This window comes from Peromyscus californicus, unplaced genomic scaffold, assembly GCF_007827085.1.
Source record: "Peromyscus californicus insignis strain IS unplaced genomic scaffold, ASM782708v3 Scaffold_17__1_contigs__length_78620276, whole genome shotgun sequence".
NCBI lineage: Eukaryota > Metazoa > Chordata > Mammalia > Rodentia > Cricetidae > Peromyscus > Peromyscus californicus.
This window is the reverse complement of record NW_026294469.1, coordinates 41,568,249-41,582,842: the sequence shown is the minus strand read 5'-3', so window position 1 is coordinate 41,582,842 and position 14,594 is coordinate 41,568,249. Positions and strand designations below refer to the sequence as shown.

The 14,594-nt window shown below is 42.3% G+C and overlaps 1 protein-coding gene across 2 annotated transcripts in view; it reads right to left on the bottom strand.

Annotated features, from left to right (window-relative positions):
* Positions 1-516: 516 nt before the first annotated feature.
* The window catches only part of Sncaip (synuclein alpha interacting protein), a 140,342-nt gene continuing 126,264 nt past the window's right edge, over positions 517-14,594 (bottom strand). Inside the window, exons 9-12 of one of the 2 annotated variants that reach the window (XM_052742184.1) lie at positions 11,588-11,680; positions 9,975-11,034; positions 8,464-8,534; positions 521-1,195 (exon numbers count right to left, since the gene is read on the bottom strand). In XM_052742184.1, the coding sequence (XP_052598144.1) occupies positions 1,111-1,195; positions 8,464-8,534; positions 9,975-11,034; positions 11,588-11,680 (1,309 nt within the window). In that variant the 3' untranslated portion in view covers positions 521-1,110. Of the gene's footprint in view, positions 1,196-8,463; positions 8,535-9,974; positions 11,035-11,587; positions 11,681-14,594 lie in introns of both variants that reach the window. The other variant, XM_052742185.1, reaches the window with a different exon arrangement.

Sequence of the window (14,594 nt, the reverse complement as noted above, 5' to 3'; positions counted from 1 at the left end):
ATTCAGACGTTGGGCTTGCTCTGTGTACCAGGGCCCACGTTCAATGGCAGGGACATTTTGAAGAGTCACTAAAGTCACCAAAGTCCCTCCTGCTGGTAAGAAGACATTCTGTTCCTGAGTGACAACCTTTCATAGGCCATGCCAACACTTTGGAAATAAAACTCTTGTAAGTTTTAACAGAAATGTATTTTTCCACGATAAGATGAACCTTCCTGTAAGTCATTGATTACAGGGATTAAAGGGGCTACGTCAACAAGAAAGCTCTTACGAACTTAGGCTCCATGCTGTCTCCCACAGGGATTAGACAAGCCTCATGATGTGTTGTAGGCAGAAAAAAAATTGACCCAAGAAAGGACTAAATCTTTAGTTGTCGTTAGCGTTTTCCCATGTCAACGCTGCATTTTGAGAAGGCAGAAGGACGGCTTGCTCTGCATACTCGTCTGATCTTTCTGTGCTTAATGAAGTATAGAATGTTTTATTTGACCCCCCCCACACCCCAGGAAACGAGATTAACAGACCCGTTTGTTCTTAATATCCAGTATCAGCGATCAAAATATTTCCAGACCCTTTAAAAAAAATCAGACCGTCACAGATTTAATAGGAAGTAGATGCCCCGTGCTCAGACGTGGCTATTAACAATGTTTAATTTTCTTTATTAAAAAAGTAGAAATGACAGAAAAACACTCTTGACAGAAAATAATAATACCGGTGACCTAGCCTCACTGCGCTGAGACAAAGCTGCCCTTGTAACGGAGGACCGAAGTATCAATCAACACTAGCAAATCCTCATGCAACTGCCAAAACACCAACGGGGTCAGAGCCTGGTAGATGTGCTTTGAGAAGGCTGAATCAACCAGACAGCAAGTGTTTCGATGCATACGTTGTCCAATCATGTTTTCAAATAGCATCTTAACAAACAAACAAGTTCTATATACAGTTACGGTCCAAAATGTATCTTCTAACAAGTCTCAGGTTATAAATTTAAGGCATCCAGATATTCTGCTCTGCTGGTGAGGTGTTGTTCTTGTGGTCTTACTGCCACAATGGACAGTCTCCAGTAACTCCCAATGGTGGCCGGAGGGCATGTGTAAGACTAATAAGAAGAGTGACTCATAAGAAGAGTTCCTTTGACTCTGGCTCAGCAATGTGCTTTCTGCTGTAGGCTTTCTTCATGTTTCTATTGATGTCATTATGCCTAAGTAGAAGAAAAACCACAGGCCAAAATTAGATAAAACTATGGTCAAGTTACAAGACGATGCTGCTGAACAGCTCACCAAAAATGGAAATTATCCATCCCCAAACCATCCTGAAGGGCACTTCATTCCAGAAGGCAAATTATTTGCTTTTCCTACAAACCACTGTTTAAATGTAATGAAAGCAACCGTCATGTAAAAAATGCACACTTACTGAACACTTTTGACTTTGGCTGCAGGAGCGATTTCTGAGCCACCCTGATTGGAGTCCAGGTACTCTGCAGTCAAGGGACTTTTATCAGAGACCAATATGATAGGAAGTATAGTGTTGCTGGTAGAATGGAAGCAAGAGTTTGTTTTTTTTTTTTAATAGTTTTCTTACAAGGAATCATTGGTGACACTTTGAATCCCACAGGAAGCCGGAGTCTTGAAAGTTTGAAAAGAATGCTTTTAGGGATGAGGGCTGAGTGGCATGTTGAACATCTGCAAATAGGTGAAGATACGGGAAATAGAAAACTCAGAAACAAGAGTGCAGCTTCCTGCTTAATACTTACTCTGTGCTAGATCTGTGGAAGAAGAGGCCAAAGGGACAGATGTTCTTTTATAAGTGAATTTTTCCTCTGGATGAGATACATTCATTTTACATACATGCATACGTGAGGTATTAGATGCATCCCATCTAAAAACTTCCACAGAGCAGCTAGCCTGTGTTCCTGGGCAAGCCTGTCTACTACCAAGTTTTTACTATTGCTCCACAAGATACAATCAAATGCTTCTGGTAATGGTTCTAACACTTGGATGCAGGACAAGTCCAAGAGTGCGGCTTTGCGACCTCAAAACCACGCTTGCTTACTGGTATGGCTTGGACATGGTTGGAGCATGTCCCCGAAGGGCTCATGTGTGTAAACTTAAAAGCAAGTATGGAACTTAGAGAAGGAAATCTTGGGATCCCCCCCATCCCCGATTGAGTCCTCGTGGGTTTATAAGAAGAGTCAGTCAGGGGATGTAGTTCAGTGGTAGAGTGTTTTGGCCAGAATGCATAAAGCCCTGGGTTCAATAGCCAAACCCTCAGAAAAAAAAGGGGAGAGAAGGGAGTAGAGGGGAGGGAGGGAAAGGCTAAAATAGGACTTACTGTCGCTATGAACTCTTGAGCCAGACTGTTCAAATTCAAATCCTGGCTCCACAATTTATAACCATCATTACTGTGTAATCTTGGGCAAGATGCATAATCATCTATGTCTTTTTCTAGTATGCAAAATGTGGATAATAATAGTATGTGTCATATATATCATTGTGAAGATTAAAAGAGCAGAGATGTGCAAAGCGTCTGGAATATTTGCTGGGCTATTTTAAGTACACTCATGTTTTTATCATCCATAGAGGGATGCCAGTAGATGATAGGGAAACTGACAATTCCTATGAGCATTGTATGTAGAAATACAGAATACTGAAGACAATTTGAGAGAAAAGGGCACAGGAGATTCAGAAGAATATGAATAGTGGATGGAGGGGGTGGTGCAAGACATAGACAGCTTCCGTATTGATTAATTTTGTTCTTGAACAATTTCATACATGTATATAATATGTTCTGGTCACTCTCTCCCTCAGTTCTCTCTTCTCTCCCCCACTTTGTATCAGTGTGCCCTCCTCCATCTCTACCAGTTCCTCTCTGAGATTCATGCCCTTTGCTTTTGTTTTGTGACCCACTTAATTTAAGCAGGACCATTGGTGTGAGTATTGAATTAGAGCAATCCACTGAGGCGGTTACAACAGTAACTACTCCATTTCTGAAGGCAGCGATCCCTTCTCCTCAAATCTACCAGCAAACAGTTCAGTAGTAAGGAGTGGGCTCCCCTCAGCCCTTCCTCCATATATGCCTGACCATTGGACAGCCAGTTTTTTTGGTTATTATTACTCATATGTATTTATATAACCTTGATGAAAATTCCATTAAATAAGTTAAAAAGTTTAGTTCTAGGTTAAAGACACTATAGTTCACACTTTTTGAAACAGCACCTTTGCTTCGAGATAGGGGATATTCATTTGAACACCCTCAAGCGAATCCTCCTTCTGCAGGAAAAACCTAGTTTTAGAGAAAGCCAAGTCCAAACCAAGTAAACTGTTAATTTGAGACATTCAATATGATAATAATCCAGTCTTCCCTGAATCCTTCAATTATTCAATCTCCAATTGCTAGAATTCAAAAGAACAAAAATGGGTAATTCTGGCACGAATCATTGAGATAATTGTTGTCCCTTGATTTCACTCTTGGATATGAAATCACATTCTGAGTGACCAAAATTGAAAAGGAGGAGAGCCTCATATTTAAATAACCGGTTTTCATGTACTCCAGGGTGCTGAATCATCTAGGCACACGCTGTATTTCCACAGCACGTGGCGATCCCACAGCAGCTTATGGGATCAGTGTGCCATGGCCTGCAGCCTGCCACACACTCCCCCTGCTAACCAAAAGAAGAGCTTGCTAAGTGTGTCCTCTCTTACAGTTTTACTTGTAGCCTATATACATAGTTTATTTACTGAAAGATGGAATTGTGGTTCTAAATTAAATGTGTACTGTAATACTCAAATGGAAGCTTACTGTAGAAGGGGGGATATAGGATTCAAATGTATCCAAAGGGCATAATAACACCCCACCCCCGTAGGGTAATAGAGACAAGATTTTGCTCTGCTTTCCTTTCCTTTTTTTCCCTCCTTTTCCTGTTAGGTTCTTTTTCTTTCCAAATATTTATGAAGCCTCTTCCATGTGCCAGATACCATACTAGACACTGGGAGTACAAGGGTTCTCTCAAGGGCGACTGCGCTCATGAAGCTCTGGTATTACCTTTTATTTCTTTTCACCTTTGAGTCTCTTCACTATGACCTGTCTAAGTTCAGAGACCATGCCTTACTTTGGGAAAGATGTGTCTTTTGTGCATGGGAGTGCATGTGTGGCTACATGTTTACATAAGTACAACTGTGTGGGTGCAGGTAGGCATGCACACGTGTACACACATGTATAGAGGCCAGAGGGTACCCTCAAGTGTTGTTCCTCAAGAGGTGTCTAACGCCTTTCCTGAGCTTGGGGTGCCTCGTTGGTTTGGGGTTCACTGGTTCACATAGTCTGCTTAGCTATGGAATAGGCTGAGTCTGCCTGTCTGTTGACTACAAGCCCACACCACCATGACTGACATTTCATGTGTGTTCTAAGTTCAAGTCTTCTTTACTGATTGAGCTATTTCCCCAAATCCCCTAAATATGTTCCTTATTGATAAAGATGTTGAAAAGAAATGTGTGGCCTTGTCAGCTAGGAGTGGTGACACACGCCTTTAAACCTGGCACTCAGGAGTCAGAAGCAGGTGGACCTCTGAGTTCTGGGCCAGCCTGATCTACAAAGCAAGTTCCAGGACAGTCAGGGCTACACAGAGAAACACTGTCTTGAAAAGAAAAAAAGAAGGAGAAGGAGAAGGAGAGGGAAGAAGGAAGAAGGCAGAAGGAAGAAGGAAGAAGGAAGGAGAGGAAGAAGAAGAAGAAGAAGAAGAAGAGGAGGAGGAGGAGGAGGAGGAGGAGGAGGAGGAGGAGGAGGAGGAGGAGGAGGATTGAGTTATTTTCCAGTTCCCAGACAGAGAGGGGAAGAGGTGTGGCAACTCACAGAAATGGCCCAGACAAGGTTTATATCTGTGTTGATTTCAATCAATCTATATATCTCTAAAATTCAGCCTTCAGAGAGGTTATGGGTGGGCTCTGTTCTCATAATATCCAAAGATGTCCTGACTTATGGTGTGGATATGACACTGGAGGATACATCTCTTCTTTGGGCTTAATTCACAACTGGAACCTTCAGGAGTAGGAAAAACAGAGAGGAAATGGAGAAATGAGCTTTTGTCTTAGGATTTCTGATTTTCATTAAGTCGGGGTCAGCGTGCCAAAGAATGCATTCTGATGGGGTGGTTTTGGTTTCCAAGGAAGATCTCTTCTTTCTCCTCTCTAAAAGCAACAGCTCACCAGTGGCATAGTGGACATCAGTCCTAACCCTAGGCCAAAAAGATCATTCTCTTTGAAGCAGCACTGGACACTTTGAGATCTATGCAAAATATTTGACATTAGCTCTTGGCTCTGGATGTCTAATTCTTAATGTGGTTAATTCATGGGTAATAAAAAGCATTCTAAGTTTTGACAGCTTCATGTCTTTTTCAAGGACTTCTCTACTGCTGGTGCTAGGATTGGGGTATCAACCCTTCAGGAAACAGTGCCACATGGTCAGAGTGGATGTGACTGGGGATAGCCAAGGTCTGAAACAAGCTCTCTCAGGCAGACTCAAACTGGCAAATGAATACTTCATTGGCATTTTAAGACCAGAGATTGCAAGTATTCCCCAAGAGTTGTGAAAACGCCAAGTCAACTTATGTAAGAAAAAAAAAAAAGATAAATCTATTCCCTGTAAACCAAGTCATCTTCCGGAGTTGACATGCTGAGGAGGCTGTTCAAAGCAATGAGGATGAAGCTGATTTTAAAGGCCACTGAAATTCAGACTCTTTGATGTTCACCCTGTGATCAACCTAGAAAAATAAGTAGCCATCTATAGCCTCGTATAGAGCTGAATGACAGTCTTTAAAATGCTGTATTTATTGTTCCTACTTTTCTTTCTTTTTCTTTTTTTGTTTTCTTCCTTTCTCCTTCCTTTTCTTTCTTTCTTTCTTTCTTTCTTTCTTTCTTTCTTTCTTTCTTTCTTTCTTTCTTTCTTTCTTTCTTTCTTTCTTCCTTCCTTCCTTCCTTTCTCTCTCTTCCTTCCTTTCTCTCTCTTTCTTCCTTCCCTTCTCTCTCCCTCTCTCTCTCTCCTCTCTTTCTTTTTTTGAAACAGGGTTTCTCTGTATAGACTTGGCTGTCTTAGAACTTGCTTTGCAGGCCAGGCTGGCCTCAAACTCAGAGATCCACCCGCCTTTGCCTCCCAAGTGCATGTGCCACCACTACTAAACTCCCTACTTTTCTTTGACAAACTCAAAATGAAATGCTTAGAAACCAGGTTGTGATTCCAGAGTCCTGGAGCTGATGCCACCACCTCATATCTGCTAACAAGAGGGTCAGTAGCAGGGGGCTGTCAACATCTCCACCCAAAGTCGGGGCAGCCCTCCACCATTTCAAGGAACTACTTGATCTTCTAGCAAGTTCTTTGGTCAAGATTTGAAGTCACCACTGATAGATAGATGAACACTTGCACTCAGGTAAATGCTGCAGGCACCAGAGTTAATTATATATTGTCCATTTAAACCTTTCATTCTAGCCTCAGTTCCTCTGAGGAATCTTTATTTCAAGTAGAGGGGCATTCTTGGTTCGTCTGTGGAGTAGGCTAGGCTTGTGCTAGCTGTGTGCATGTGATGCAGAGAGAATAGGAAGAATTCATTCTCTCCAATGTGAGAAACAAACATCAAACAAACAAACTAGACTTCTTTTTCATGGAAACCCACGTTAAACTAAAACCATAGTAATGTGTGTATTAGGATATAGGGCAGTGAGAGGAAGAGGGCTGGATGCTTATTTAATACACTGACTATACATACATATTGTTTGGATTTTCTAAATGTTTGGCAATGAACTCAAACCTTGTCACTAAATCTACTAGCTCAGTGACTGAGTCTTCAGAAGGACTGTCCCTTAGTTGCAGTAGGAAAAGAGCTTGACTCATCCGAGTGGCCCCATAATCTCATTTTGTACTCTGAAGTTTTGTAATCCTATTAGACTAAAATGCTCAGCTTTGTTCCTTTCCTTGTTAAAAAAAAAAAAAAAGACCGGGTGAAACATTTCTGGCAGGGAGAATCTGTTGTAACACTAATTATCTTGTTCCCAGTTGCTGTAGGAGCCTGGAAGAAATGAGAGGCATTTTCCTCTCTACTCCCAGGGAGTTTGCCAAGTCTTTGTGCTTCCTTGTCTCAGGGACAAAGGCAGAACTTTCCAGGCACCAAGAAGACACATCCAGCCCAAGACAGGCACGGGAGAGTGTGTAAGCATAGGGAACGAGGCTGAGAGGCACAGAAGCTGGGGAGGACCAGTGTCTGGGAGGACGAAGAGCCCGTCCCCGTCCCTTTCCCATCTCTAACACTGGCACTGAACGGGAGCCTCTGTCACAGGATGGCTGGAAGCAGTCCTGACTCTGCATTAGACTATCTGTCAGCTGGTCACTAGTGGCAATGAGGAGTCTAAGGCTGTTCCTTCAATGCATTGAATTAATGAGACCCCTGATGATATTCTCTAACACGATTAATACTTGTTTCCCACCCAGAATTTATACAGACATAAGCAGACTAAATTTGATCTAGACAGGGGGGTAAAAAGAGAGAGATTTTTCTGGAAATTTAGTATTTTGAACTAAAATCTGTATGTATAGTAAACACATTCTTTGGGGGATTTTGGAGAAATGCTGAATGCCATGTCGTGACTTTCAAATTACTGAAATGTTTTAAAACCAACAGTTTGCTTTTAAAATGGGTTTTGAGGCTAAACCCTTCTCAAATAAACCAATCAAAAGGCACTGACCACATTGACTTAGGCTACTTTCCGGTCACTCCACCCACTTCCTGCCAGGTCTCGAAACACATGCTGTACCTCAGAAGGATTTTGCCCAAGGAGGAGTTCCACTCACTGGCTACAGGCTCCTCTTTCTTGTACATACTTAGTCCATGCATATGGACTTGTGAACATTTTGTTTGAGGAAGACCCTTATTTTATTCATCAGAATGGCTTCTGGACTGGAAGTGGGTCACTGTGCTAAGCGAGAGAGCTTCTGCAGAGGCAGAGGCATGTTTCCCCTGAGAACAGCACAGTGATGATGAAAGGCACCTTCAGTTTGTAAGTAGTGCTGAGGCAAAACCCTGGCTCACACTGTACATTCTGATTTCTGACAGGCAGCTGACTCCTTCTACCCATGACTGAACCTAATTTTTATACTTACTTGGCACCATGCTCCCTTAAAATGCAAACTGAAGGTCCAAAGTCAACTGAGAAACACAGTGAGTTTGTGCACAGAGTAGGTTCTCCTGATTGATATTGGGATAAACCACCCCCCCACTCCCTGCCCCATCCTCCAATGGTTACCAGCTACCTTCCTAGGACCTAGTTGCCACCTGAACCTATGTATCTTTGTGGGGAAGAGTTACAAGTTTCTTCTTCCTTGGTGTTTATCCCCAGCTTAAAAGTGTTGCAGATGCATCATTTCAAAGCTCATACAACTCCAAGCAAAGGCATGGCGGGGCCTCACAGTGCACCCCACGCCACATACCGTGCATAGTCACGCAGATGCTCTTCAACCCGCACGTTAGAGGGAAGATGGAGACAGCTGCTGTACATCTCCTAGAGAAGTGCAATCAAGAATTATCTGAAAGCATGCAACAAGCTCATCACATGCACAGGTCCTGGTTAATGCAAGGCATGCAGAATACATTAGAGGAAAAGATCGTGGGAAACTGTGGAAATGACTTTAGTGTTATTGCTGATCCAGAGGCTCTGTTAAGTTATTTGGGAAAAAAATTAGGCTTTAATTTTTTTTTAATGCAAAAACTCTGGTGCCTTAGCTGGGGTGTGCCCTTTCTAGATGAAACAAATCCATGGTAAAGTCTTTTATAGTAAGGTAGTGGGTAGACAATTTAAAAGTCAGTGATGAGACTGTTGAAGAGATATTAACTAAAACTTGATTTGGTATCACAGCAAGAAATACAGACAGTTCATAAGACTGTGTTGTAATAGGAGTTTAACAACCCAACGAAGAAAAATGCTGAGCTTCTGACACTACTGAGTGGCTTAGTTAATGCAACAGTAAATGATCCAAGGCATTCCTTCCACAGGAAGTTTTGCATTTTGGCTGCTGTACTGCTTTTGGTGGCATGATAAACACAGAACATGCAGAAATCATTGCCTAGAAAGATGTTCCTATCATCCTATCATGGGATGTTGACCTACGGAGGAGTTTCCAAGAAACGCTGTTATAAATGACTTCACAGTGCACTCTGCCATCTCCTGCATCCTGGCAAGCACTCAGTCTCTCCAGTATCTAATCAACACTTAGAGATCTGTGTAGGATCAGGCCATGTGGCAGTCCCTGTGTGTGTGTGTGTGTGTGTGTGTGTGTGTGTGTGTGTGTGTGTGTGTGTGTTTCATTCCAAAGGTCATTTGAGTTGAGTAGTTTGGGGTTTCTGTTTATGTGACTTTAAGTTGGGCTTGAGAGTACCCAGTCCATGAGAACAAACTCTTCCCAAGGCAGAATCAGTGACAACAAAGGACTGATTTTATGCTGACTGGTAGTTTCATCCTGTATAAATGCCTACTAGCTTACAACCCCTCACGCCCAAAACACAAGACAAAGAGTCCAGACCTTATCTGTGATTTCTTTACCCACTTCTCTCTGCATTCTCTAAAGGAAGTACAAGGGTACACACACACACACACACACACACACACACACACACACACACACACACAAATGTTTTCTTTCAGTTTTTTGAGACAGGGTTTCTCTGTGTAGCTTTGGTGCCTGTCCTGGATCTTGCTCTGTAGACTAGGCTGGCCTTGAACTCACAAAGATCCGCCTGGCTCTGCCTCCCGAGTGCTGGGATTAAAGGTGTGTGCCACCACCGCCCAGCGAGGGTATATATTTTAACCTGGCACATTTCATTATATATGGGTTTCTGAATTTTGAGGTGACCCTCTCAAGGCAGCACAAGTCAGTGACCTGGGCTTTAACACTAATGCTATTGATTAAAAGTAACACAAGCACAATCTCTAAGTAGCACTCACTGCCTTGTTCTTTCCTTTGCTAGCAGGGCTCACAGGATTTCCCTTGGTATCTGCTGTCTTCCTTCCAAGTGATGTTAAGGGCAGTGTGCAGGTCTTCAGCTGGTTGGCTGGCTGGTAGTTATTATTGTTGTTTTGATTCCCACTTAAAGTCTCCATGATGGATCGGAACGTTCCAAAAGGCCTTTTCATCTGTTCCCCTGATTCACTAGTCCTCTGGGGGGCCCTGCCCCTATCTTTGTCTTTTTCTCCATTTAGTTCAAGGCTAGTTTGCTCCATCTGCACGACAGGCTCCTCAAAGGTAACTCTGAGTTTTGAGTTTTGGGATGTTCGGCGCTTGGATGATGGAGACTTGAGGGCACTCTTGGGGCTTGTGGCAACTTTCTGGGCAGTGGAGCTGTCAGGACTGGACTGAGTAGGGTCTGCAGAAGGCTGGGTTGGAGGAGTCATCCCCAAGCCTGGACAATGAGAATCCAAATCTGGTTCACTGCTCTCTGAAGTGGGAGATGGGCTGTGCCCATCCAGGGATTTGGAGGCCTTTGTACTGAAAGGAAACCTGCGTCCTGATGCCAGAGAGTGTTTCTTTATCATCAGGTGTAAGCTTTCTGCGCTGTCCATATTCTCCACACTTTCCACAATGGGCTGTGGCCTGGGCCTGTCTGATTTTCTCACCGGAGTATTTTTGGGGTCTTCAGAATTGTTTGAGTCTGTATCAGACTCACTCAATGATCTCTGCATCAGCTGCCTCAGCCTGGCTAGCTTCAGCTCCCTCTTCTCTAGAGGTATTTTTTTCGAATTCCGAGAGGATACTTGAGCATCCTGGAATTCCAATGACAGCTTTTCCTGGGTGCAGACATTCTCTGAGATTTCTTTCCCCAATAACTGACGTAGGATTTTATCAGAGTCTTCGTCTTTTCCTTTGGTCCTAGCCCTGGTGGATGCTGATAAGCTTCCAAGAACTTGTATTCCCTCCTGGGCTCCTGTTTTGCTCTTGCCTGGAGCCTCGTCATCTGCATCTAGAATTTTCCACTGGGACTTTCTGGAAGCTGGTGAGGAGGGTGAACTGAAAGGAAGAGGAAGGACACGTGAGATGATTTTTTTTACTGTACTAAATGCAGCCATCGGTCCTTGTACGACCTTTAATATGATTATCAATCTATAGGAAACAAGACTGGAGTTACTTAATTGTTTTTCCAGAACAATTAGCAAAGACTCCATTCCAGCAGCTGTAGCCAGAGCATAACAACCCCAAACTTCACGGCTACAACATTTCTGTGTTTTATTGTTTACCCACCACTTTGTGTGAATTTCTTCACTTCTGTTTTCAATGGTCTAATAAAGCTGTATGTTCTTATTCTCATTTCACAAGGCAACAAAAGAGAACATGACTTGTTTGTAGCTGTGGCACAAAGAAATAGAAAAGCTGGAGACAACTTTGGGTCCTGTGACTCCAGACACAGACTTTTCATTGTGATATCTTCTAATTTATTTGAAATCAAGTTAAATTAAAATGTTTTCTGTCATCATTTTCTTGAAAAACATTAAATGGAATACTAGAGGGAGATTTAATGATTTCAAATACTCAACAATTCAAACACCAACATGACTGGTATTACCTGGGTGAAGACGGGAGTGATTTGCCTTCTGATTTTTGGGCTTCTAGAAGTTGTTGGAGTTGGCTCTGCAGTGTGACACGCTCCACTGTCTGCCTGCAGGAAACAACCAAAGAACACAATGTCTGATGCATGGCCACTGCTGAAGCTGGAGGGAGAGGAATCTTCATGAAAAGGCCATAAATGGCAATCCATTCAGGAGCCTTAAAAAGCATTCAGTCTTCATTCTTATGGTTCATAGCGTTTGCCAAGGAAGCGATCAAAAGCATTGAAAAGGACATTCATTGTTCATGTTAGTGACAAACTATGAAGAAACTAAAAGCTCATCAATAAGAGTGAAGGAATTTCAATCATTTCTGCAGTGGCAACTATTAAAGCAATATTACCTGAATACTGAATACCTATGGACATACAAAAAACTTGTATATATTTGTATATTATATTTGTATATATGTATTTGTATATGTGTATATTATACTCCACTAGTCTTAAATGAAAAGGAATGTTACAGAATACTATGTGTAATAGAGTCTCATTTGTGTGTGGGTTTGCGTACATGTCTGTGAATGTGCACGTGAAGGCCAGAAGGTGATGTTGAATGTCTTCCTCAGTGGCTGTCCACCTTCATTTTTGAGACAGGGTTTCCCCTTGAACTTGGAACTTTTGTAGGGGACCTGGGTTTGATTCCCAGCACCCACTCTGGGTCACTCAGAACAACTTGTAATTGCAGTTAGGAGATCCAGTGCTTCTGGTCTCCATGATGACCTGCACACACATGGTGCACAGATATACGCTCAGGCCCCCACACATACACATAAAATAAGAACCAAAATAAATCTTAAACAACAACAGTAAAAACAAAAACACAAAGGTGTCCAAAGCAGGACCTAGCAAACTCTTAATGGACCATATAGCCCACATCCTAGGTTTAGGAGTCACTGTGGTTTTAGAACTATCAAGCTCTGTCCTTGTGGCTTGACTTTAACCTTGCATAACACACAGATGAACATGTGTGGCTGTGTGCCAACCAAACTACTTACAAAAATAGGTGGTGAGCAGCTTTGCCCACTTTACTATTTGCTGACACCAGCTTAATATAGGACTAAAAACACCCCACTTTGCTAGTCAGGATACATACCAAGTTTTGTGTGTGTGTGTGTGTGTGTGTGTGTGTGTGTGTGTGTGTGTGTGTGTGGTATTTTAAGAGACAGAAATAGTTAAGAGCATTAACTGCTCTTCCAGAGGACCCGGGTTTGAATCAGCACCTACATAGTGGCTCATAACTATGCATAACTATGCATAACTCCAGTTCCAGGGGATCCAATGGCCTCGTCTTCAGGCATCAGGCACAGACACAGTGCTCAGACATATGTGCAGACAAAACACCCATACACAGAAAATAAATAAAACAAAAGAATTATATTTAAAAAAACCCCAGAAACACAGATATTATTAAGAAAGATAAAGCAGCCTGAGAACACGAGTGACCTAGTGGGCTAGAGAAAGGTACCATGCAAAAGTCGGTATAGGAAGATTATACAGTCAACTTTTAAAAGATTTATTAGGTGTCTTTTAGGAATTAGGACAGAATTAAAAAAATTCCCAGTTGACATCACTTGTATGATTGTTGGTTGGAACACAAGAACAGAGGATACTCTGATTCTCTAGATTTGAAGGGAGCTTCCAGAAAGGCTCAGTCAGCCTTAATCACAGAGAGAAAACTGTATTTGTGTACTGTGTCAGTGTGCCGGGATTGCTATAAGAGTGTCACAAACCTGGTGGCTTAAACAACATGAAACTTTAAAAGGAATTTTTGTTTTTATTTGATGTGTATGTGTGAGTAGTTGCATGCATATTTGTGATCCACATGTGTGCTTAATGACCCCAGAGGTCAAAAGTGGGTGTCAGATCCCTTGGAACTAGAGTTATAGGTGGTTGTGAACTACATGATGTAGGTGCTGGGAATGGTCCTCTGCAAGAGCAGCATGTGTTTTTAACTACTGAACCATCTCTCCAGCCCCAGACAGCAGCAATTCATCAGCTTGCAGTTTGGGAGGTCTAAGTAGTCTAAGAGGAAGTTGTCAGCCATGTTGGTTCCTCCTGAGGGCCATGATGGTATTTATCCCGTGCCTGTCTCCTATTACTGCTCTAGTTATTACTGGCAAATTCTGGTTTTATGGTTTGTAGATATTTATCCATGAACAATGCTTTTATGTTCACATGACATACCCTCTGTGTAAATGCCCCTCTCCATTATTTATAGGGACTCTAGTCACCTGGTTAGGACTCAACCCCATGACCCCACTTGGACTCAATATCTTCTGTGAATATCTGATTTCCAACTAAGGTTACACTGACATATTAGGGTTTAGTACCTTCCTGGTGAGACAGAATTCCATTCCAAATACCTAGGCTTACTAAGAGGGACTTCAGTAGACTTGAAGTTTGCCATTTCTAGGCAGTAGCAATGGCTATGAAGGAGTTGGGAACAGTATTCTAAGAAGAAGGAGAAGTACTCAAGGCTATCAATCCCCAAAGCTCACTGTGGGCAAAACTCAGGTGTTTTCAAGCATTGGGAATTATTTCCCTCCCTTCCCCTGTTACTAATGTCCCACAGCATTAAGGACACAGAGCTCTGTGGCCGCTTCATGGAATTTCTCTATACACTTCTGGGTTTGCTCACTTCACTGAAGTACATAATACATGAAAGATCAGGGCCCACAAGAGCATCTCACATATTTTATCTTGTCACTGGGCTAACAACATTTGTCCACAGCATTTAGATTTCAAGACAACTGAATGGCTGCTGTCTGTCAGTGTATGGGAACTGCTTATCCCAGGATAACTAACAGAGGGAGTGGTCAGGACCTTGAATTTGTAGAGTTCACAATAAGACAGCAAAGTAGCTATGCAGCTCATAAAACATTTTTCAGAGTCTGTGGCATAAAAGTTGAGATTTTTTTAAAAAATCTATTTTCTGGGTGTGAAATTTTAGGAAAAATATTCTATG